General features: G+C 38.7%; 2 protein-coding genes across 6 annotated transcripts in view; one reads left to right on the top strand and one right to left on the bottom strand.

The window, feature by feature from the left end:
• The window catches only part of Atp8a1 (ATPase phospholipid transporting 8A1), a 213,305-nt gene extending 198,081 nt beyond the window's left edge, over positions 1-15,224 (top strand). For all 5 annotated transcript variants that reach the window (XM_076865343.2, XM_076865340.2, XM_076865342.2 and 2 more), the window contains 4 exons: positions 1,542-1,630; positions 2,348-2,440; positions 9,212-9,303; positions 10,590-15,224. In XM_076865343.2, coding sequence (XP_076721458.1) covers positions 1,542-1,630; positions 2,348-2,440; positions 9,212-9,303; positions 10,590-10,687 — 372 coding nt within the window. In that variant the 3' untranslated portion in view covers positions 10,688-15,224. The remainder of the gene's footprint in view (positions 1-1,541; positions 1,631-2,347; positions 2,441-9,211; positions 9,304-10,589) is intronic.
• Positions 15,225-20,829: 5,605 nt separating this feature from the next.
• On the bottom strand, positions 20,830-25,696 carry Shisa3 (shisa family member 3). Its single transcript, XM_076864575.2, has 2 exons — positions 24,722-25,696; positions 20,830-22,236 (listed from the first exon to the last, which is right to left on the bottom strand). The coding sequence occupies exons 1-2, from the start codon at positions 24,993-24,995 to the stop codon at positions 21,797-21,799; spliced, it is 714 nt and encodes a 237-aa protein (XP_076720690.2). The 5' UTR covers positions 24,996-25,696; the 3' UTR covers positions 20,830-21,796.
• Positions 25,697-26,022: the final 326 nt, after the last annotated feature.

The raw sequence follows: 26,022 nt of genomic DNA, 5'->3' as shown, positions 1-26,022 counted from the left end.
ATGACTTAGAATCTGATCTTACCTTTTCCCCTCAGAAGGAAAAGAAATGTGGGGGTTATTTTTTTTTTACAGCCATTAACCTCACTAGAAAACTTCCTTCAATCTAAACAAAACCACTGACTTGATAGACATTTCCTATTACATAGTTATTGTTGGTTTTCACTATTGAGGATGTCAGCAAACATGTCCAGGATCATGTCTTGCTTATTAAATAAAGTGACTTTTATGTGAATATTTTTTTACCTTATTGTTGTTTAGCATATGGATACTATTCTGTGCAACCCCCATGGCAAATTTTTATTTTCTGAAATTTTTTGTAGTGGCGTGTTTTTATTTTAAATGTTCTCAGAGTTCTTCAGTCCTATATAGCAAAAAAACCTTAGCGTGCCTGAACTGAGGGTCTCTATCAATAAACATGTATTAGTACAGAAAAAAATTTAAGCAGTTTCTGGTCCTTTGTTGAGAGTCAAAATGAGTAAGTAATCTGAAATATCAATTTTAAATTAATTGTCTTTATATTTGATAATGATTGATTAATTTAGATTATTTATGTGTAATTGTGAAACTGCATAGAAGGATTAAGCTAGGTCATTTTTAATTCCTCAGCCATATCTGGTAAAAAATGAAAAAGAAATTTCCTGTGTGATTTATAGCAGGATGTGAATGTGCATGTGTTAGTTGATTACTTTTTAATGGAACTATAACAATACACTTATGAATTTAGATGGGTACTCCAAATTTATTCTTGATAAACAAATAGACTCAAAGAAATAAAACCAAAATATTTCCTTAGGTTTTATTGTGCAACACTGTTTCTTTTAAGCTCTGTATAATCTAATTACATTACAACCTGAAAGGCTTTGATATGGCAATGTGAGATTTAAATAAAATGGAATTATTAAAGATATTTTAATATATTTGTATTTGGATTTTACACACTAGATATTTGTTTGACTTTAGCATAATTGATATACACTAATACAAGTTATATAAATCATTGAACAAAAACTCAGATTATTCCTAATAGCCTAAAACTAATCAAAGTGTGATTTTCATAGTAATGATTTATCCAGATGTTTAATCCCTTTTAATTAGTTACAAAAGTAGAGTTGATTTTCATTTGCAAGAATTAGTAAATTTAGTGTGAGATTCATTTTGCCTGTTATATTATTATAATTTAATCCAGAATGTATTTTAAATTTGCTCCAAAAAATTGATGTTGATATTCTAAGTTATAAAAGATCAAGGTTTATTACTCCATATACTGACCACAATAATAAAATTTTCTTTTAAAAATATGAAAATATTTGATACATAAAAACTTTGTTCTATTAGCTGCTTGAGAGGGGGAGAAAGATGTGGTAAATGAATTTGTTTTAACACATGCGGCTTTAAATTCCAAATGTTTTTACAAGTTTGAACTCTCAGTACAGAATTATATCCTTAAAATTATTTGACTTAAGTCATAATAAGAACTGAACATGAGCAATGTCTTTCTTGGTTTTTGAAGTAATATTGTTTCTGATGATTGATTGACGCAGGCAGCCATGCTGTTCAGTTCGGGAGTCTTTTGGACGGGCTTGTTATTTATTCCTGTGGCATCTTTGCTTCTGGACGTGGTGTACAAGGTGTAAGTATTAACACCTGGTTCTACACACGGAAACACAGGTGCATATTGACCCTCACATTTCTCTGATGGAGACATCAACTCAAGCCTGTAGTTTGCAAATTGTGAACTAGTGATATTAATTTTAAATAAAGAAGAAAGCATGATTTAGGCACTAAAAAAAATTAGTTTAAAAGATCAAATGAGAAGTAAAGCAGTTACTTTAATATTAGGAAGAAGTGAATTGATCGAATTGGAGAAAATTACATTAGGAAGTATTATTTAGAAATCTGCCAAAAACTGCAAATAGAGGGAGGGAAAACTTATTGTCTCCAAATACAATTTTTTTTAATAATTATGAAAAGAAAGTTTTTGCTTGTCTGATTCTCAACACATATATATAAGATATATATAAGATAGAGAATGGAAAAAAACAAAAAATTTTCTCAAGGGTTATAATTTTAAAACGTTATCTCTTCCTATTAAAAAATATTATTGAAGTTAATATCATGATGTTTAATAACTCTAGGAGTTTTAATATTGTAAATCTAAACTATTTATTTAAGACTATTCCTATAATTGATGCTCAGTTTTACTCTAATTTTTAAAATTTTGATGAAACATTTTGTACTCCAGTTATTTTTGTACTTATCAACAGCCTGGTAATAAACTAGACACTAGTTTTTATGGTCACATAAGCATTTCCATGCAGATCCTTTTACCTTTCCCCTCCTGCCCCAGTATCAAGAGGACCGCTTTTAAAACCTTAGTAGATGAAGTTCAGGAGCTTGAAGCCAAATCTCAAGACCCAGGAGCAGTTGTGCTTGGGAAAAGGTAAGATGCATATTATGTGTGTTCTTTTCCAAGTGAAAGTTAGTGGTTGGAAATAAATAGAAAAATGTTTACTTATCCTGTACAATGAAACTGGCAGTATTATTGACAGATTTTGGAAGCAGAGAGATGTGGATTGTACCTATCACTTACTAAGCTATGTGCAACCTTAGCCAAGTTTCTTAATGTTACTGAGCCTCGATTTTTAACAAATAAAATGGGAATGATAATTAACTGTGAGAACTGAATAAAATACTATCAAGCATGTAGCATAGTGCACAGAGCTTACAATGAGCATTCAGTAAATGGTAGTTATAAATATTATTGTTATTAAGATAAAAAGGAAGAAAAAGGCTTTTAGCTTGAAACAACATCAATAATAAAATAGTATATAATCCACTTCATAGAGTAACTTAGGGCAAAGTCCCTATAATGGCATTTGTGGCTCAGTGTGTCAGGTATCAGCCTAGATACACGTCATCTATGAAGTGAATTTTATCTCCAAGTTTCCTTCCTCACCACCACCACCACCATCCACCAAAAAAAACCAAGTTAGCTAATTGAGTTCACTAAATTCTCAAAGCAATATTAAAAAGGAAATTAATTGAAAGCACTCTGTTAAAAAACAATTATGAAAATAGTCCCATTTTTTTTTCCTTTCATCATACTAAAGGGAACAAAAGTTTTGTCTGAACCATAGGAACTGTTTTACCCTGGTGTATGTCACCTTAATCCTGATTCGGTATTTTCACAATGACACAATGGAGTAGGTGCCAGACTGGGGACTCAAGCCTGAGACCTTGGCCTCCAGTTCTGTCTTCCTCTCCTTAGGCCAAAGGGCATATTGCACACCTGTGTGAGTGTCTCTTTAGAAAATAATAGCACTAACATTTGTTGAGCACTCACTACCCTCCAGGTGCTTCACTTGCAGTGAACATGCACTATCTCATTGAATCCCTATAACAACCCTCTTCCATTAAATAAAATAAACCAGTGAGTCTATAAAGGACAGAACTAGATTCTACCATAAATGATTACCAACTTCTCCACGGAAAATATATCAGATAAATTTCCCTGCTGCTGCCCAGATTGCTTGCCTAAAATAGCCATTCATCTTTTCTGAAGAACTCAGGAATGAGTTAGCTGTTAGGTGAATACCACAAACACCTGGTACAGTCCAGAACTCCCTTTTGCCATCTCTGCCTGCTGGTGATCAGGTTGGTGATTAGCATGAGCATAGTGGCTTCATGCTAGAGGATGACTTAGGAGGGGTTTCTGAAAATGGTCTGGGAGAGAAGAAAGATAGCAGCTGGACAGAAAAGTTCTTGTGCTAAACCAGTTACATTCTAAGGCAGGTAAAGAATTGTCAGATGTGTTGTAGGACCAGGATTATTTGGGGAATGTTAAAGAATCAAATTGATGGGTCAGATTTCAAAACAGCAAATTTTATCTACACTATTAAAAGTGGAGAAATTAGGATTTCTATATATTCTAGCAGTCTCAGATGTCTTTTGTTCCAAAACACCATGATATTTTATGCCTCCCAGTCTGACCATGTACTCTTCCCTTGTCCGGGAACCAATTCCCCTACAAACTGGGCACTCCAGTTCCTACCTTTCAAAAGCCAGTTCAGATGCAGTTTTGTCAACTTTTCACATATAAAATTAAAGAATTCCTAGCCTAGTGTCTTTGTATTTTGTATAAACTTCCGTTGTTACATTTATTGCATTGCAATAAATTGTATGGTCTACCATAGGTACATTTGTATACCCTACTAGATTGAGCACCTTAAAGGAAAGGCCTGTCTTAGTCACTGTTGCGACCCAACAGCTAACCTAGCTCCAGGAACTCAGTAGCACTCTGAAAATACTTGTTGAGCAGATGAATGAATCACCAAAGAAATAAACTAAGGAATGAATGAAAATGGGTGGTTGACTGAATGAGTGCAAGGTGGGTGATGAATCCATGCTTGACATGTAGGGAATGAAATAATCATACATGAAACATGGAATTATATAACTTATTCTTCCAAAAGTAGGTCAAATCCAAAGCAGTAGTTGTTTACTTTGTCATAAGATGAGTCAGCTCTTTAGAAAAATCTTCTGAGTTGATCATCCCTACAGACTGCTGTCAAGCTCAAATTATGTATGGAATGCAAATATGTCAAAGCTAAACATGTGAAGATTAATATTTACAATAATTTCTCATCTTTTTATTTTCAAACATGAGAATGTCGGGGGTGCTGGGATTCTGGCTCAGTGATAGAATGCTCACCTAGCACAGGTGAGGCACTGGGTTCGATCCTCAGCACCACATAAAGATAAATAAATAAAAATAAAGGCATGTGTCCACCTACAACTAAAAACATTTTTTTAAAAAAAGAGAATGTCTTTGTATAGTAGTAACTAATCCTTTTTAGTAATAATAGTATGCCACTTACTGTGTCATCTAGGAAATTGGATGTGTTCCATTAAATTAAAGGAAAAAGTATATTTCATCAATCTAAGTATATTACCCATGAGCCATGGATGATGTTAGAAATCAAATAAAGTCTGAAATGTTGGAGAATAACCCAAACTTATTCCTGATTGGTGTAAGCCTTGGCTTCTTTTTTTTTTTTTTTTTTTTTTTTTTTTGAGGGTGGAGAACACCAGGGATTTAACTAAGGGGCACTCAACCACTCAACCTCACCCTGAGTTACATCCTCAACCCTGAGTTACATCCCCAGCCCTATTTTGTATTTTATTTAGAGACAGGGTCTTACTGAGTTGCTTAGTGCCTCTCTTTTGCTGAGGCTGGCTTTGAACTCATGATCCTCCTGCCGTAGCCTCCCAGGCTGCTGAGATTACAGGCATGTGCCACAGAGCCCAGCACTGGCTTCTTGTTTATGGAAGAGAAAATTGCTCCTATTGGTGAAGCCCTGTGCTTTGCAGTAGCTACCACATGATAGCTATCACGTGAATGTGCTCCAACACTAGGGACCAAAAACTTCTACATTTCCATAATTTTTTAAAACTCTTTAGATCAAACATCCCTTTTCAATATCTGTTTAATAAACATTTGCTAGAAAACTCTGGGCCATTTGTCCTATTAATAGTATAAAGACATTTGTAGTGTTTATTCTACAGTGTAAAGGTTTGTACTTCTGTAACAGAAATATTAATTTCTTTGGAAAATGAGCCTTCCAGATCCCGCATCAGTATTACTTTTATAGGTTGCATGTAACATCCTACTATTTCTGAAACAAACCAAAAAAAAAAATTATAAATTCAAAAACTTAAGGTTTATAGTGAGAGATTGTGGGCACTGTGTGCTGTTGGAGACGAGACAACTATTCTAGAGTATCATCAGGGTGTGTGTGAAGTAATGCATCTTACAGACAGGCAGATATGGTCTTAAGACTCTGGATTTTCTTGATTTTCTAGCTGTTAACATTACCAGCATAGCCTCACCAGCATCCACTGCTAAGATTGTCAGGCCCGTCCTCACCAATTTGCCCATCACATTGTCTGACCCCACAGCCTTAACACAAAAGAACACAGGGGATGTGGAGCATCAGATCGCTTGGTCACATGGACAGTGAGGTGGCTCGCTCCCATTCTCTCTTTGTATTGTTTATCTTAACTAAAGGCAATTTTATTGTCACCCCAGAACTAATAGAAATTGTATTACTTGATTTCACACTTAATTTTATGTCAGTATGATGTAAATACCAGAGGGGATTGAAGGTAGAGGGATGTGTCAAATGTTTTTCCTCATCCTACTCTCATCAGAGGAAATGTTTCTTCCCAGCATTTATAAAGAAAAGAGACAGAAGGATAAAATGTTATCTCTTCCAGGGCAGAGACCAGGCCTGTTACAATCATTCATCTTCTCACCACCACTCCTGCTTAGCACAGGATAGCTGTCACATTCTGTTCTTTAAACATTCAATAAATAAATGATTATTTACTTTCTGGAGATTCATTTTAATGAGTCAACACAAATAGCTTGCCAATCCAATATATAGATAAATGCCACGTTTACCACCCTTCAAATATCACTTAAATTACCTTAAAACAATGTATTCCAGTACATTCCAGAAATGTCAATGGATTTTTACAAGCACTAACTTTTTTTTTTTTTTTAGTGTGTCTAAGAAAAATATTACATTCAAATGTAGTCTCTTTTCACCAAATAACCAAGTTGCAACATTTTCCAGGGTTTGGAAATAAAGTAGCAATATTTAAATGGTAGTTGCTGTGTAATTTCATCAAACAAACTTAGAATTTGCATAGCTTGGTATGTAAATGAAAGGCCCCACAAGATTGAGTAAAACTACGAGGTACAAGTTGTGAATTGATGAGGTTTTAGTGAGAAGTTATCTTCGTTTCTTTCTTTCTTTTTTTTTATCTTCTCATACTCTTAAGCTGTTCAACAAAAACTGAATTTTTAATAGATCTATTAATATTAATGTGATTAGTACCTTTTATTATGTGACTTGGTAGTTATTATATCAGTACCTATAAATATTAGTGACACAGAATTGCATACATTCTGAAATGACTAGTAGTTCCCTAATATTTGGATAGGGATGGAGGAATTCAATTCCCTATCACTTCTTATTTATGAAGCACCCTCCTATGAATGGCGTTTATATTCTGGAGGAGGGACTCTTCTCTCTCTACAAGAACTAAAGCAAGAAGTTCAAAGTAACTAGGGAAAGACAAAGCAAAACAACAAGAGCCCAGTCTTTTCCTTAGAAAAAGATAGAATGAGGCTATAGAAATTAAAACCATGTATGGCAATAGACGTCTTGCATTGAGCTAACAAAGTACATTTTGTGATGATCTCTGTTCCAGGTGTTCTTTATAATAAATTCCTTATGATCTGGGGGGATAAAGGGTGGGAGTGACTAGAATTTGTTGAGTGCTTCCTAAGGTTCAGTCACTATGCTGACAGGATCCTAAACCCTCACAGTCTGCCTGAGTTTTACGTATTGTCCTCTCCCTGTTACGTAAGAGATGACTGACTGAGAAAGGTTTACCTGTAATAAGGAGCAGACTCAGAATCAAACCAAAATAAGACTCCGAAGCCTAAGCTTTTCTTGAGTAATGTACTACTTTCACAAGAAAGACTTTTTTAGTGCTAAAAAAAAAAAAATGACATCATCTTATATGTTTCAGTTGCCATTAACATGAAAGATAGAATTCTTTCTTCATTAACACTTTAGTGTTATAGTATTAAAGGTCTAGTGCATTTAGGAAATCCAGCCTGAAGCCTGAAAAGTATATTTGGGGCAGAAGAAGATGGCATCATGATACATTGCCATCCCCCAGTCCTCTGTAGTCATGTCAAACACCAGAGATGGCTAGGCACCCCATCCGCAAAAGCTCTGCTCACAAAATAAGGCCACCTGCTGTTAAGCCAGCCCACTTCCTCAGAGCAGTTACATATTTTAGTATCCCTCAGAGTCCAGGGGCCTGTAATGTTAGAGCATTTAAAGGGTAGAGTAAGAAAAGGGACTTGGTTCAAATGGCCCTTTCTCATTCTTTATAGCTGTTTATGTCACTGACAGGAACAAGTTTTGCAACTGATTACAGAACCACTGGAGTCTTAGATTCGTATTTCTGATTTTAATGCAGCTAATTCCCAGTGACAATAAAATATGTCTAATAAGTATTAGTTAATATCCCCAGACTTTTTAAAAAATGTGTAGAAGATTACTACAGATGTCAACATTTCTAAATATTTTTCCTTCAGTTTTTGCCTAAATGTATGTGTGATTCATTTACACAGTGAATTCACTTTGTAGAAGATTCTTTATATATTTATAAGGCATTATTCCATTTCAGCATCTCAAAAAAATTGGTAAAAACAGAACCAACATTATTTCATGTAAATTGCTGTAAGCGACTTAACTAAAGCTTTTTTAGTGGGAGAAAAGCAAGATAGAAATTTTTCAACTGAGTCAGATCCAGTTATTAAAACAAAATCATATAAACATTTGCTCTAACACATGTGAATAACTGGTAGTTCTTATTGCATTCTTTGATATCAAAGCAAAGTTTTGTGCAAGTCAACCAGTAGAGGAATGGGAAGATTAATGATGTTGTTCAGAACATTTAAGAATTACTCAAATTCATCTATTCCACAAATATTTGAGTTGCTATCATGTGAGGCACTGTTTTATGTGCATTGGGTTGGTGGGGCGGGGCAGATGCATGATCTTCACAGCATGGGTTTAGAAGTGGCCTAATTTGATTTCAAGATTTATATCTATAGAGTTCATTCTAAACATTTATGGAAAAATAAATCTTTTTCCTTGTTCTTTAACCTACTATATTTTTTTCTGAAAATACTTTTCTATTTTAAGATGAAATTAAGATACATTTTAAACCCTAGTAGAATGGTAATGGAATGCTTCTAATTAAAAAGTCTGTAAAATGTGTTCTTTGCATAATTTTAGGATTTCTACTAACACTACTATGTTGTACCGGTTCTGAATTTCCATTTGACTTCATAGCACACAGAGGATTGAGGAAATCTCACTTTTTACTGGATTTTTATTAGAGACAAAACTCCTCCTTAGCTATGGGGAAAATAGCCTTATAAGTGTCTTTCCAAAGACATGAAATCTCATTTGCTGTTGGAGAAAATGGAGTAAAAAGAATGGTGGGGCTGGAGTGCTCAGGCGCTCTTTTGTTTGAGTCTACTTTCCCTGGTGCTCCCCCGGGACCCACTGGCTCTGCTGAGTTGATAATTCATTTCACACGTTTGCACCTGTTCCCGCAGCCTCACCGAAAGAGCACAACTGCTCAAGAACGTCTTTAAGAAGAACCATGTAAATTTGTACCGCTCGGAGTCATTGCAACAAAACCTGCTCCGTAAGTATTTACTTTAAATAAATTCTCTTTCTCTTCCATTACTGTCTCCTGGCATTTATCAGAGCAGTATTTTGACTTAGCTATTTAAAATCAACACCTACGTCAAGTTTTTCATATCTGCAACATGTTATCTAAATAATTAACAAGCACTCATGGATCACAACCATCTTACTATTTATAAATGGAGCATTTTAAAATCTTTCTGTTTTGCTTAAAAGAAAAACAAGGATATTTCCACATTCCTTGTTTCCTTAAATCTTCAAAAGAACCAGTAAGATAAATCTTAACTCCTAAAAGCTGCCTCTCTGTTGTTATCTTTTCTACTTGAATAACTTTGCTAGAGCTTTTCAGCTTTCATATAGCACAAGGAAACATATATTTTCCTCTTCAAAAATATTTATGAATAAAGTTGTAAGAAATAATTCTCTAAACATTTCAAGGATCTAAAAGAGAATCTAATATATAAAGCTCCATAGTGAACTTATTTGAGTTAGTAATATATCTTTGGTTTCATGTTGTTTCCACATGTGATTTATGTTTTTATATATATATATATACACAAATGTTTAATGCTTTTGCTCATTTTACTTCTGGTGGCTTTTTCTAAAGACATAATCCTCTACGGGTCACTTCTTATCTCCAAGCTCCCTCCAACCATGTTGGGATATCAGTGAGTTCTTTATAGACACTGAGAGTCCAGGAGAAGGTCACCCATAGGAAGCAACCACTTTCCCACCATCAGCAGCTATTTGTGTGTCTCTCCTCTGCCCTTTTTTTTAATGAACAAATAATTGTATATATTTATGGAGAACGATGTGATGTTTTGACATGTTTACATGGTGGAAGTATTAAATCAAGCTAACCGTGCCTCCCTCCCTTCCTGCACATGGCTTTTCCATTCCTCTCACCCACCTGACCCGTCTAGAAATGTGTGCACCTGCTCCCCTAGATTCCCTCACCCACTCCAGTAGTGGGGAAACAAAAAGAAGTGGGGAGGGTGGACTTGAGAAGCAGAGCAAAGGGCTGAGGGGGATTTGAGGGCACCTGCCCAGTTGAACACAGAGCAGAAGACATAGAAACTACGTGAGCAACCTAGTCATTCCACTCTCCATTTTGCAGCTGAGTCTGTGTCTTTTTCCAAACATTAAAAATTAGTGTCTTGTGCCTTTAAAGGTGGTGAGGATTCATTAGTTCTTCAACTTAGACAATATGTACTCAAAACTCAGAATAACAGTGATTTCCAGCAACTTCATGATGATGATTTCTGTTTTATCCTTAACATACAGATGGGTATGCTTTCTCTCAAGATGAAAATGGAATCGTTTCACAGTCTGAAGTGATTAGAGCCTATGATACCACAAAACAGAGGCCTGATGAGTGGTGATTGGGGAGGGGCTGAGAGGCAGGCCCTGCTACATCTCTAAAGAGAGTCACTGCAACCTAAGGTCGTCACTGCAATCTGCTGACCAATTCCAGTCTGGTCTATGGAGAGGAAAGGTGGATCTGAGCTCATCTCGTTGATGGGCCTTCAGATCCACATACATTACAGACATAGTGCTGTGTAGCTGCACTGTAACACCATCTTTCTCGGATTTTTAAAATGTCTGCTAAGGTTTTGTATACAGAAATTAAAAATGACCTCGTGTCTTGCTGGAGTGTTTTCTTAATCCAAGAGCAGGTTGGTCTTCTCACACCATTGCTCTGGGTCTGTAACTGTCAGTTCATTGGCTGTACCACAAGGCGACCAGCCATTTGGAAGCTCTAAAATGGTGTTCAGCTAAAGGTACTCTTGATATCCAGACTTAGATTTCAGGATATGCTGAAGCAAACCAGCATTCTTAAGGAACTGACTCACCTTACTGAGCATTTCTAAACAAGGCATTAATAAGTGTTTGTGTCAAAAATTGTCTTGATAAATGTTTGCCAAAGAAGTTCAGTAAGTGTATTTCTCATTCAGTAGTCATTTGCCCAGAAATTTAAGAGAAAGTTTACTTCCAGTTCTGCTGTAAGATCTGCATGCTTGACTTTTCAAATGTGAGAGTGATTTGCAAAAATTAATATTTCAAGGCATTTGCTACTCCAATCTGTGATGTTGCACCTTCGGCCTTACAAGTGCTTCTTTGTTGTTTGTGTTGTTTCTTTGTTCAAGTTAAAGGGCACGTGTGCTAATGTGACTGTCGTTACAATACTGATTTTTAAAATTTTATTTATGTCTCAGTCATTTCTGATAGTCTCATCATCCCTTAGACTTTTCTAAAAGTCTGGTTTCTGCTGTAGATTAAGTGATGTCATTTTGTCTTAAAGTTTTTCCCTTGTAAGAAAATTATGCTTATTACACATTTATGTGGGGTTTCCAAAGCTTTCTGTTAAGATACTTGGAATAATGTGTCAGGTCAATGCATGGGCTTCTGTAATGTGCATAGGCTCAGCTCTTGTAATGTGTTTTGTTCTCACTATTTGTTCCCACTAGAGATGCCTGCTCACTTATGTAGCATACTGTGTGTTACGGTGACTGTCTCTGTCTTTAAGACTTGATTATTTCACAGTTCACTCATCAAGCCGTTTCCAAAATTGGTCATGTACTGCTTATTAGGACAAATAAGTAGTACACTTTTCCCATTTTAAAAAATACCTATTTTACCCAAGCCCATAATGCTACAAAGAACATTTTCATCATGAATAGGGTTCATTTAATGTGTTTTAAAAATGTATGTTCAGCTTAATTTTTTTCAGCATTTCCATGATGTCTCCTGAAAATGCCTATTTTGCTACCAACGATAAATGGTGAAGGGGCTGTTTAAAAAACACAACCAGTTTTCTACACTATTTTTAGAATAATGCTTTCATTTAAAAAGAAAATAAAAGGAATTCTAGTTTTCAGATATATTTCAGAGATAGAAGCAAACTTTTTTGCCTTTTATTCAAAAGCCTGTTTGCCTTTAAGTGGACTTACCAGCAAAATAGGTAATACTTCAAAGAAAATCCACTAGAATTGAGAAAAGAGATGATTTCCCAAACTGTCCCCTGAGTTTAATCACTTCATATTTTTCCCCCTTTTTCTGGATCAAGATTTAAAATTATAATGTATACTATTTCTTCCTCTGTATTTGCAGCCAGTTACCAGTATGTACATTTCTACAAATAAGAGGTTGTAACACGGAGACACAGTTCTCACCTAAAGGGAACGGGGGTTTACACACTTCACTTTTCAGACCCTTCCCATTTTGGGATTCAGAGTAAGAGAATCATGAATCAAAACATCTAGGAAGACCCCGGGTGTAGAGTCTTAAGACCATCTTTGAAATTCTGAAATCACAGACTTGAACTGTCTGTCAAATGGATGTTCAGAGAGGCTCTTCCTGGGCCTCCCCCGGTGGTAGTTGAGGCCAAACCACAAAAATCCGCAAGAATGAAGAGCATCCCTCCAGAGAAATACTCCAGAGCACTTGCAGAGAAGAGGTGTTTCCCTGTGCCCACACATCATCAGTGGCATCCTTCTCCAAAATTTTAGGATCAAATCATTAGAATAGAACTGAATTTTCCAACTGAAACATGAAAATTGAAAATTTTATCTTGAAACATGGGTTGTTTTGGTGGAGCTCTTCAACATGAAAAGAATACTCCTGGTTAATCAATCTACACCTTCGTGATCTGAAATGTGACTAATTTATGCCTTTTCATCCCATGATTATTTTTGAATTATTGATGTTAAGTCAATCTCTTTGCTTATTGGGTGGGGTTAGAGATAGGAGGCAGGGAGTGACCATTTTGATAAAACTTGAAATATAGCATTGCAATTGCAGTAACTTTACAGTAGTACTTAAATTAGAGAAAATACTCCCCCGAGGTCTTTAACCTTCCTGAATTGGTAAAAAAGACACACGGTTTTACTAGGATGAAAATAACCAGTCAAAGTGACTTTTAACATGTATATTCTGAAACAAAGGACACGTACGCTTCAGTTTAAAAGTCCCTCCTAGGGACCCTGGCAAATGCTAACAATGTTTACAATTCAGAAAATACTATGTGTAGTAGAAAATCCTCACTCCTTTAGCACTGGAAAGTTGGGAGGTACTTCTTTAATGTTGGATAGTACAGAGTGGTGTTATTATGGAATTTCTAAATGTTTTTATATATACATATAAAAATCTGTCGGTGTCTCACACCCAGAAAGATGCTATATTGTAGAATTTATTAGCAGGAAAACAGTGTTTCTCAGGAATGTAGTAAATTTTAAATTATGAGTGTGCTTCCTGTCCTCCCGCCTCCACGCCAGGCTCTCGAGAGACGGTGCCAGCACTGTTGCTAACTCACTGGAAAACTTTCTCCTAAGCGAGTCAGGTTCGTGTGTATTCTGCTAAGTAGGGTGAGCCATTTACACGAGTTGTATAATCAGTGAGTGGAATCAGTGATTCCTCTTAATTTCTGGGGAGGGGGTGAATTATAGAAATCAGTCAGTATTCTATCATTAAATTTTATATTTTAATCTTTCAATTCAGCCTTCTAACAATCCAGTAGGAAAGTCACGTGATAGTTTGTCCTACATTGTGTGCACTTACAACCTGTCATTTGAAGTGTTCTTTCGGGATATGAATGCTAGTCAAAAAGTAATAGATTGTATGTTTGTAATTTATAAATTATTTATAATAGTGTCATAAGTATTACAGGTATTACAAATCATCGAGGTTTATTTTCATGCAGTTGCCCTTAGGTAGTTCTTGGTTTTAAAATTTATTTCATTAAATAAATCTTTAATCTTATAAAGAAACATCTACACAAAAATTGACCATGAAAATGCCCAGCCCATTCACATCACAATGACCAGGTCTACGGAATTCTTTTTGGAAATTACTGACAGTAACATCATGCAGTTCAGTGCCTAATAAATGCTTTTTAATAATGAACATTTCTATAATGCTCTTAAAGATACCATACTCTGATTTTTCTCACATTAAAATAACTGAGGTCCCTTGTGAAACTTAGTTATACTTTGCTGCATTTTAATTAACCTTCAACAGCTATTAAAATGGAATGTAAGCTAAATTTTGAAGGAAAGGAAATAAATGTTTTCCATTTTTCATCTTGATTTATTTTCCGTATGAGAGCAGCTGTGTTTTTGATAGGTTTATGGTTTGCATGAATTAATATTTAAAGTGATCTAGGCCAGTGCATGGCTATTGCTATAAATCTAATGTTTATTTCTGCCTTATCAAATCCTGTCATGGCCTATCTGAAATTTAATATTCAGTGGACACATTAATTGGTCCTCCATACAACATTTTTAATAATTAAATAAATTTTACAAACAAATTTGAACAAATTTAATTGATTCTTTTGTTTAACTTGCCTCTAAGAACTTTTCTTAATAAAGCTCACAAAACTTCTCAGCAAATAAATCTCCCTTAAGTAGGAAAAAAACTAGATTTCACATTTCTTATTTTGAATTAACAACTTTCCATAGGTAAGTCTGCCCTTGCAAAGATGTGGGCAGAATATTAAAAATATCTATTTTTATGTTTCATGGTTCTAGAATAGAAGCTATAAATGTAGTAAATACTGTTTGTTGTTTAACTACTTCAAGCTTCATTTTTCACATTTTCAGGTTTATTAGGTAAAAATAAAAAGGCAGCCTTGGAAGGCAGCTATGGAAAAACTGCAGTTTGCATTAAAGATAAAGTAGTATTTTCAGCTCCATAAGAAACCATTCCTGCTGAAACTGCTGTAGAAATCGTAAAGCTGCATGAGTGAGGAGTGTCGATTTTGTGATTGTAGTAGTTTTCTCAGGTTTGTTTATCTTGATGTAAAAGGCACTGTGTTTTATAAATAGTTATTAAAGTTGAGTAATATTCATTTCTATGCAGTGTTACGTGTCTTTGGCCTTTTGTGAATGTGCATGTTTTAAACTGCAAATTTTAAACATTTTGTCCTCTAATTGTTATTCAAAATGAAATAAACTTTACCATTACATAAAGAAAGTTGTAGAAGCTTTGTTTGCTAGTTTGAGATTTACATCCCTTTATAAATTCTTCCAATCCCAGCAAATAGTCTGAGAAGGTATATCTATTTAATAGCATTTTAATATATTTTGTCTACAACCCCCCGTGGTATACAGAATATCCCTTCATTTTAATCCAACTAAGTGAGACATGAGATGAAGTATATTAACTCCAGTTTGGTAAGAGGGATTTTGCGTCTTCAGTCAGAAAGCCTCCCAGGATTGTCCCCATTACATATTTAAATCAACTTGCAAGTGAACAGCTAATTCATGTCTCCATTCTTTCCTGTTGGATGAATTTCTTAGGTTTTCTAAACTGATTTTTTTTTTCCTAGTGCATGAGAAAGTGGCCAACTTTCACCAATAACATTTGAAGGAGGTAACCAGAAAGTGATAAAATTGAACATATAAACCAGAAGTGCAGGAAAATACCAGAAATAAGAACAATAGCTTTATGAAAAATAAGCATTCTTGGGCTGGGGATATAGCTCAGTTGGTAGAGTCCTTGCCTCATTATACACAAGGCTCTGGGTTCTAATCCCCAGCACCACAAAAAAAAAAAAAAAGACTCCTTTTGTAAAAGCCAAATCAATGAGGCTTCAATTCAAATCAGTAATTTGCTGGGATAGGATTATTTCACAGAGGGGCACCCGAGTAGCAATTTGATGAGCCTCTGATATTATTAGACTGAGGCCACACGTGTTTAGCTGTTTGGACTCCCTGGTCCTCTTCACAGTGTTCCCAGGGACAATTGGGTGTGGGTCTACAGGCAAAGATACAATTTCTGGAAAAGTTACCATGAATTGTATCATATAATGTTCATATTCAGTACCATTCCCCTTAAAACAAGCTGTGTTTATACTGACTGGTTCATTTTAGATACCTTTACCTACCATAAAGGAAACAGCAAATTTGAAATACATTCCCATAAATCCAATACATCACCCCACTTAAAGTTTGTTTTGTGTGCTTATGGCATTTCTCACCTAAAGCTTCCGTTTCAGTCGCACACAGCCACCTCACTTTAATGAAGAAATGTCGTCCTCACCTGGATAATTTCACAAGCCACTAATAAAAAATTGTTAGAAAACATGAAATACTTCTTAACATTCAGTCTATCACTTTCAAGTATAAACTGTGTAACTTGCAAGTCAAAGAATTCCCTATCGTAACTAATTAAAACAATAATAAAAAAGCAAAAAAAAAAAAAAAGAATTCCCTATCAGAATAATTTCATTAACAATGAACATTTAATTACAATCTTAAAATAGCCACGCACATATAAAAATGTTAAGTTTGTTCCTTTAATCGCTTAACATGCCTGTTAATTCTTACTTTTCTGAACATATGCTAAATAAACTTTATATTATGCAAAAGTAAACTCAACCCAACCCAATGAACTGGACCAAATTCTTAGTTGTGTTTATATACACTTTCAGAAAGCTTTTTGGATGACTTTCTCATTTTAAAACATTTCCCATAGATTCATCTCAATCTGATAAATTCTCCAGCAGAAGTAGCTCATAATAACATCAATAAAGAGTAAATATGATAAAAATAAGAGGAAAAATCTGTTCATTGGGACAACAAAAGCATATTGACTTTAAAATGAGTAATAAATTTTAAAACAAATTTACTATGTTAAATATGTTTTCTAAAGCACAGGATAAATTCAAAGCCCATTCTATAGTTTGGATCTTGAATGTCCCCAAAGGCTCTTGTGTTAAAGGCTTGGTCCTCAGAGTGGTGATGTTGGAAGGTGGAGGACACCCTAGGAGGTGGGGCCTAATGAGAGGTTCTTAGATCATTGGGGACATCCTTTCAGAGGGGATTGGGCAACCCTGGCCCTCCTTCATTCTTTCTTTGCTCTCCTGTTCATGGTGTAAGCAGTTTTGCTGTGACACACATTTCTACCATGATGTGTCCAAAGCCATAGGGTGACTTATCATGTTCTGAAACCTCTAAAGCTGAGAGCCAAGGTAAAGCTTTTAACTTTAGCACAGATATTTCATTCTAGTAATAGAAAGCTGACCGATGCCAACTAGGATTTCCCACCATGGCGGAGGCCTTGACAGTAACAGGAAGTTAGCCAGATATCAAAAGGGGCCATGGGTTATCAAGGACTAGCTCTGTCAAAAATGGGTCATTTTCTCTGCTCCCTGTCCCTCATCAAGAATGATGTCTGCCTTCCCACAGTATTCAGTCTTTCATTTTTATTCTATGTTATTTCCTCTGTGATTTATCATTAACTTACTAAAAGCCCTTCCCTGCTAGAATGCAAATAATTTGAGATAGTCTCTTAACTGCTTATTAAGACAACCCTGAGCAAAAAGGTACTATTAATATCCCTGATTTACAAATGAGGAAACAGCAGAGGCACAAAGTCAGTACTTAAGTAACAGAGCCAGAAAGCTATAACCCAGACGCTGGCTCAGAATCCATGCTTAACTCCCCTCTGAAGTCCTAAGTTTCTTATATGTAATGGGAGAAATGTTTATCATAGGATATATCTTTTCATGTTTTTGGGACACATTTTCTTAATGTGGCACAAACTCTATTACAACCCCAGGATATGTATGAATTACATAATTATTTTTTCCCAAAGTCGATTTTCTGAAAAAGAGGTTGGATTATTTTTCCTGAGAAAATTAGGCCGTCAAAGACTAATGTCACAAAGAGCATGCAATTGCTAAGTAGACCACCTACATTCAAATCTTGGCTCTACTATTATTGTCTATGTGCCCTTGGACATGGTATTTAACTGTCCTGCCTTGATTTCTTTGTCTCTTAAGATAGGCCTGGTAACAGTCCACACTTCATATGAAAAGATACAGTTCATAGAGCATTTGGGACATACATGGTGCTTAATAAGTGATTTCCCATTACTGGCATAACTAACTACTTTTCAGAACAGAATTCTACTCTTCCCAATAATCATGGTTTTAGGAGATTGTACTCAAAATTTTTTATGAAAGCTTCAAAAAATGTCCACTGGATTTTGTGGTAGTGGCAGGTGGTGGGGAGCATGTCCTTGGAAATTTCAAATGTTAAGCAAAATAAGCCAAATTCAGAAAATCAAAGATGGTATGTTTTCTCTCATGGAAGCTAGAGAGAAAAATGAAAAAGGCGGCAGAGGTGTGGGGGCAGAGCTCATGAAAATCTATGGGAGATCAGCAGAGGGACCAGGGGAAGAGAAAAGAGAAGAGAAAGGGGAAATACTGGGGAATGATACTGGTTTAATTATATTGTTCTATTGTGTGTGTATGACTATGTAACAACAAATCCCACCATTATGTACAACTATAATGCACCATTAAAAATATGGAAGGAAAAAATGAATACCATATTACAACGAGGTACACAATATCTCCCTAATTTTAAACAATTTATGGCCAGTTAACTTGATTGATTGATTGGGGCATCCTGCTAAGGCAAGCAAAATTACAGATACAAGCTCTCTATGAATTCCTTAACCTTTGTGCCACTAATGGACATCAACTGCTCTCCAAAGGAATGGCAAATAAAAGCACAACCACTAGAGAAACCTGGTGAACTAGATAGTCCTCAGAAGGAGCAGTCTCCAGAGGACACGTGGAATAGTGTGTTGGGGGAGGGGGGTCTTTGGTGAAGAATATTTGGGGTGGTGGTGGGTGTGCTCCTGGCTTTCATTGTAAGGAACTTTGTTATAACAGAGATCCTATACAAGGCATGGTGCAGTCTGCACAATAAAGACTTATTATCCATCAGCATGACTTTGGAATGTCCCACCATTCCCCTCAATGGAAAACCCAATCCCACGCCTGTGGACAAAGTACTTTTTGCACTACCTTCATTTTAGATTGAATTTTCCAGCTATACAACTACAGTACAAATCAAAGGAAAATCAAACTTGGCTTTGTTTGAAGAATTCACATTAATAGCCATAGTGCAACTGCTTTGAGTTGCCAGTCTAATAAACCTGCATCCATCTGTAATTGGAGCATCACAACACTGTGATACTGTATAAGGGATTAGCATTTGAGTCCTTTGTGAAGTCTGTCCAAGTTGTTACACTTTGTAATAAGTTAACATCCTTTTCTTTCTCCTTCCTATTTACCATCAGGGCATTTCATTGATTTTTTTTTTAATTATGGGTATTGTGAGTTATATTCTCTATAAATTTCATTTTCAAACAGTGAAAGTAATGTCATAAAATATTTGTTCTAAGGAAAATCCATTGAGTTCAATGAGGTTGAGAATCACCACCCTAGAGGCCAGTCCTCATGCCTTCAAAATCTCCATTAGATTTTGTACCTAGAAGCATCAACATCTCAAAGCAGGTACCCCTGATGTTTGAGTCTATTTTTGCATACCAACTCCAGTACTGATTAGCTGTGGGTGGGACCCTGGGCAAGTTACTGCATGCCTCTGTTACCAAATCTGTAAAATAAGAATTCTTATAAAATAGGAAATATAAATCCTCCTTGTTGAGGTGGTTTGGAGGACGGAGTGAGTAAACATATGTGTTTAGCAGAGTGCTTGGCTCATAATGAGAAATCAATAAGGTTAACTTAAAACTATAAAAGGAAGCCAGGCACAATGGTGCACACCTGTAATACCAGCGGCTCAGGAGGCTGAGCCAGGAGGATCCCAAGTTCAAAATCAGTCATCAGCAATGGTGATGCACTAAGCAACTCAGTGAGACCCTGTCTCTAAATAAAATACAAAATAGGGATGGTAATGTTGCTCTGTGGTCGAATACCCTTGAGTTCAATCCCTAGCACCCCCCTCCAAAAAAATAATCTATAAAAGGAGCAGCAAATAGTAATAAAATGGTACAGGAGCATGTGCTAAAGCATGCTCACAAATGTTTTTCCTTTTGCATTCAGCTATTTCTTTAAATTATTTTGAAAAATCTGGGATGTCTGGAAGTCTAGCCACTTCTAAATATGGGAGAAACAGCACTTCTCTACCACTGGACTGGGCAAGAGCAAAAGTCTTTGAACTGGTTTCCTCAACAGAAAAACAAAAAGGCAGGCTGCTCAACTCTAGGTCAGAATTCTACCTCTATCTAGTTTTGAAAAGGAATACTGAGGGTGCTATGTGATAGTATAAACATGCCAGCAGGAGAGAAAACATAACTAAAGGAGCAGGAGCAAGGCCAGGTAGCGGGAGACCAGGCAGGCGTCCTGTCTGAGAGGGCTACTGGACCCCACGGCAGCATAGGACTCACGGTGCCACATCTTCTATGTCATGAGAAGCCAGAAATGCAGATTCTTAGGAGAATGTCCAGATTTTTAAACTCTCATAGGCCAAATGACACATCTAAGGGCTGCAAGAAGCCCATAGTCTAAGATGGCTATAAAAATTTACCTTCTTTGTGGTTTTCACAAGCCCTGATACAGATATATCTTTTAATTTTAAAATATGAGCTATATGTTAAGTAAAGGCATTTCCTTTTATTGACTAGCAAAGAATCATCACTAAGGAGATAAAATGAAGAACTTTCATTTAATACTTCAGACAGAGTTCATGAAAACATACTTTATTTATTCTAACCCAGCAGCATATATACCCAAATACGTAGTCATCAGTCATGGAATTCAGTGGCACTTGAGATACATAACATTAGGGAGGATTATAGCAATAGCTAGACTTTGAATTCCACAGTTGTTATTAACATAAAAATTACAGTGTGACTACTAAATAATTAGTATTGTCAATGTGGTAAATACATTAAATTACAAATCTTTACATTTATACATAACTCATTTTACAAATACAGGTTTTAAGACTCAATTGTCCAACTTTCATTTAAACACTAAATGTTGCTGAACAAAAAGTCTGCAATAAATATTCCCTCGGTGGGAGGGGGAAGCGATTTTATGCAGAATCCGTGTTACAATGAACGTCTATGTATTTAAAACTTTAAACTCTTCATGTGGTTACTGAAACCTTATATTCTGAAAAGAACTCACTATAAACAAAATTTAGTTATTAATTTAAAAAGTAAATGTTCTCATCATGCTAATATTATTCATGATTAGGTTATTTCCCAAATCATGAATAGACGGTTCACTGTTCCCTCAATTCACTTAATAGTTAATTTTTAAGTGAACCTTTGATAATTACAATTAGGTCTTTTTCCTTCCTTATTCACGTAAGCATTTGTATTACAACTCGATAAGCATATGAAAAAAGAACATGTAGTCATTTTCTAGGCAGTATAGCTGAGTTACCCAGTGAAATATTTTCAGCGAGTTTGCAACTTTAAAGTCAAACTGCTACATATTTTGAATAAAAGGAGCAATCATTGAAATGCAATGGTCACCAGGTTTGCAAATCCAGACCTTCTGCAATTAGACCCAGGAACCTTAAGACTAGAAGGCGCTGTATTTTCCCAACACTCTCTTCCAGGACAAGTATACCAGGGAAAAGTCCTCAGAAATGAGTGTGGCAATGACAGCAGTGTGCCATCTGTCTGCCATTTTACTGTGGTGGGTTCTTGGCCATGACCTGTCAACTGGAACTGAAGTCTGGACAGCTCTTCCCAGGCAGTGGGGGCTCCTGTTGAAGTGGGTAAGCAAAATATTGGGGTGACACCAGAAAACCTGACGGTTGGGTCAGGTGGATTGGATGGCCGGTAGTGTAAGGTGGGGGTGGTGAGGGCACAAGGCAGCTAGGCTCAGCCCTGGCGAAGGAGAACCTACGGATGGAGCCACCCGTGGAGCTGGAGCTGGTGGCTGTGCTGGACTGCCTAGAAGGTGCCCTGAGGTTTGTGGAGGTCAAGATCATGGGCAAGGTCTCTGTCTGATAGCTTCGGAGTGAGAAGCGGATGGGTTGCTGCGAGGGCTCCTTGGGTCTCAAACAGGTGCAACAATAAATAGCCACTAAAGAGCCCAGGATGATGAATGCAATGAAGATGGAGCCGACGATCAGGAATGGGACATACACGGGCTCTAAAAGGCAAAAACAAACATACACGGATGCTCAGATAAGAGGTTCTCAAGCTTGAGCTGTGCTTGGGCAGCTTAGGGGTGGGAGGCAAGAGGTCACTATTACCGTTACTGCAAGCTCAATTTTCCAGAGTTATTACTGGTAACCTCCAAAGTGCAAACTGTAATGACAATATGTTCTTGCTACTCCTTGAAGGGAGGAAGCAAACTGATAGTATAGCCTCTGTTAGCAATTAGCCATAGTATTGCACATCTGGAAGTCAGAAAACAACAGAATGTATTCTCCAGTACACACAATGGAGGGCAAGGGTGATTTTTGATGGTCACTATAACTGGGTTTAAATCCAGGTTTTAGTAGTATCATGGTGGGAGACTTAGGACTTTAATCCATCTCTTAGTCTGACAACCCATCTCCTTCCCCAGAATCTACAATCTAAGCAAAGAGAATCCAACCTGTTAAATGAGACCCCTGGGATCTATGAAACACCAGAAAGAGCAGCATAAAGAAGTCCATAGTGGGCCCCAATTTTCTATGTCTCCTCTTGCATCACAAATTGTCAGCTCTGACTGCTTCTATTCAAAAGTGATTTGGGATACCTAGTCCACCTGTGACATCTCTTTTCATTCCTGCCCAAACTCTGGGAAGGTCAAGGTGAACTGTTGATAGATCTGGATGCAACCCAGACTTTCTGTAAGAGCAACCATCAAACAGAGCAAACTCCAGTTTCCTTCTCCCTCTACAGGACAGACAGTTCTCCAGGTCTCTCCCCTGTCTAACAGAACCACACTGGGATGCAGCCTACAATTTAGACGTAGAAGACAGAAAGCCTTTGACTAAGGCTCTACTGTGTGCCTGGCTTACTTTTCCTGATTCCAGTCTCATGAAGACCCTGTGGAATGGGCAAGCTCTGATGTGGAAAGCTATCAGTTCTTTACTTCCCACAGTCAGTCAGTGAGTGGCAGATAACCATCAAACACCTTTCGGAGTCCCTCCTTCTCCCATGTTAACAGCACTGGTGTGGAAGGTACACAGTGAAGGTGAGTACCACGTTCTGATCACTGTGATAAGCATTCATATGCACTCCTTTAATCAGCAGGAGTGCATATGCCTTTGAGAGCAATATGCCTATTTTAAAATTGAGAATAAGCCCAGAGCTGTTAAGTAATTTGCCCCAGGTTGCACTACTGGAAAGTAACCGCATCACCACCCATCAAAGGTATGCCTGATCCCAGACTCTGTAGGTAGGGAGATTGATCATTGCTCTTCCCTGCTGTCCTCTGGCATTGGAGCAGCCCAGATAGGAATCCCTGCTGAGAGAAACCTGTTTCCCAAGGCAAGTGGAGGGAAGCCAAAGTCTATATTTTGCTAACATGTCAGAACTGCCTAGAGTTCCCTACCTTCCACTTCTTTTTCTCCAGGAACTGCTTCCCATATCTAGATGGGAAAATTTGACACCCACTCCCAAATTAAATCCCAGGAGAGTCTGACGGAATACTGAAAGAGAGCAGGCTCCCCTTTCCTCTGGGTCATCTGTTTGGGGGACTGGGGACCCAGGCACTATTAAAGAACTCTCCAACTTCTCCCAGACTTTCCCTAGGACCTTCCCTTGCCGGCTTCTGGTCTTAGTCAGGAGTCCTGGGGAGTCACCACTCTCCGCCTGCTTCTCCGGTTTCCGGGCCATAAAACCATCGCCTGGAGCTCTAAAAGTTTTCCCTGATGTTCTGATTCAGGTGGAAACTTTTTTCCAAGGTGTAAATTTCCTCTGCTGGGGTCGTGATTTATTCTGCTCTGAAGTGAGCGGAAATTCGACCCGTGTTTTCCGACGTGAGAATAGGGGGCGGGCAAGCCCCCAGCGACCCTGTTTTCTAAATCTCCACCCAGAAGACCTGGGCATTTCTGAAAGGCATGACAATAGGGGGTGGGCCGGAGAGGGTAATACGATGCAGAGAAATGAAAGGAAGTCGGGAGAATAGGGCATGGGCTTAGAAACGCTACCGAAGGATAAAAGGGGGCTGAGGGGGCTGGTAAAAAGAATTAAAAAAAAAAAAAAAAAAAAGAATGGCTGAAGTTTCTTACCCCTACGGAGCCACAGATGAGCGCCTGACAAGAGTCGCGCTCCCTGGCCAACGGAACCTCCCAAAGGTCCTGTAGTTGGGGCGCCGGGGCGCCCCGTTTAAAAAAAAAAAACCCCGCCTAAAAGTCTTGTTTCTTGGGAGCTCCAGATGTCATCCCCAGGGCCACCAGGTGCAAGCCCTTGCGGCTCTCTCTGTCCCTTACAAACTTTCCTTGGGCCGACACAGGGAGACTGCGTATGGCGGGAAGCCGGACTGCAACCAAATAGGGCCCTCTTACCTGATACGCGACTACCCACTCCAATCTGAATCCCCTACCCTGCTGCTTCCACTTTGCCCGCAGACCCAGGGGGGCCTGGCGCACACACACCCACGCGCCTGTGGAACCGTCTGCCCGCCCCGGCCCGGCACTTACGCGCTGTGATGCCCGGGTGCTCCAGCTGGCCGCGGTCGTTGGTGCAGCCGCCCTGCTCCAGTCTGGCGTCGGCTGCGGCGCAACAGTAACGAAGCGCGCAGGAGCCACAGCAGATAGTGGCGTCCAGCGTGTCGAAGTCCTCCGGGCACTGGAAACCCTCGTGGTAGTTGCCCTGCACGTCCACCCAGCCGTGGCAGTACTCCCCGGACTGCTGGGCGCCCGCTGGGCCCCAGCGCAGCCAACCTAATAGGAGGCAGAGCGCCAGCGCCCCCATCGCCGTTTGGCGCCCCGAGCGGGCAGGAGGGGCTCGAAGCGAGAGAGCGAAGTGCGGAGCGTGGGCCTCAAGCACACCGCGGGTCCGCCTCACCCCGGGCACCACGCGTGCGGCAGGTCCCCGCAATCAATGCTACGCCCTCGTGGGTTAGCAGGGGCCGGGGAGGCAGCAGGGGCTGCGCTGCGGGCTCCGCAGGCAGGGGGTCTGCATGGTGCGTGGGGGCGGATGGGCTAGAGCCCTCAGGAGGCGCCGGCCGAGGCTGCTGTTGGGGCTGCTACCGCCGCACTTTGCCCAGATCATTGCGCTCTGGGAATGAGGGGAGCACCGAGTCCCCGGCCACCTCTCTCTCCACTCCTCACGCGAGCCATCGCGTCCAGGGCTGTCAACTCCAGGGCTGCTCTGTGTCCCGACTGGTGGTTGTCGCCGGGTCCTAAACGGAGCCCAAAGGGAAGAGAATTGATTTCCCACGTGCGGGTCCCCGGGACAAGTGGCTACTCAACCCCCGCCCCTGTCTGTCACTGGAGCTGGAGACAGCGGGGCCGCGGCCAAGTACAAACGGCCTCCTGGTTGCTGACAGCTCTGCCTGCAAGGCGTCCTTTAAAAAGGAAGAGGGAGGAGGAGGCGAGAGTTGAGAGAGTCCGCCCTCTGGGGTCGCACTGCTGGAGCTAATCACAGCGGCCGGCCCTCTGCACATTCTGGTTCGCGCGCCATCCCCCGCCTCTCCGCAGCCACCCCCGCCCACCGCGCTGTCGGGGGACTGAACTCTAAACCTGAAGGGACCCGGCGCTCTCCCCTGCACCCCAGTTCTTGCATAGCTCGGAATACTCCGCAGAATGAGGCTGAGGGTTGCCGGGTTCCTGCGTCTATCCACGCGCATTGGCTCGCGAGTGGAGGTATTGATTTTACTTCTTATCGACTTAATAAGAAATAAATAATAAATAAACGTGGTGAGCGTGGTGATTAAAGTTTGTCGAGTCATCTGTCTTCTGTCGCTCAGACCCGGGTTCGTCCTGGTACACTGGATTCT

The sequence above is a fragment of the Callospermophilus lateralis genome, chromosome 8 (genome assembly GCF_048772815.1).
Source record: "Callospermophilus lateralis isolate mCalLat2 chromosome 8, mCalLat2.hap1, whole genome shotgun sequence".
NCBI classification, from domain to species: domain Eukaryota; kingdom Metazoa; phylum Chordata; class Mammalia; order Rodentia; family Sciuridae; genus Callospermophilus; species Callospermophilus lateralis.
This window is presented reverse-complemented; position numbering and strand designations above follow the sequence as displayed.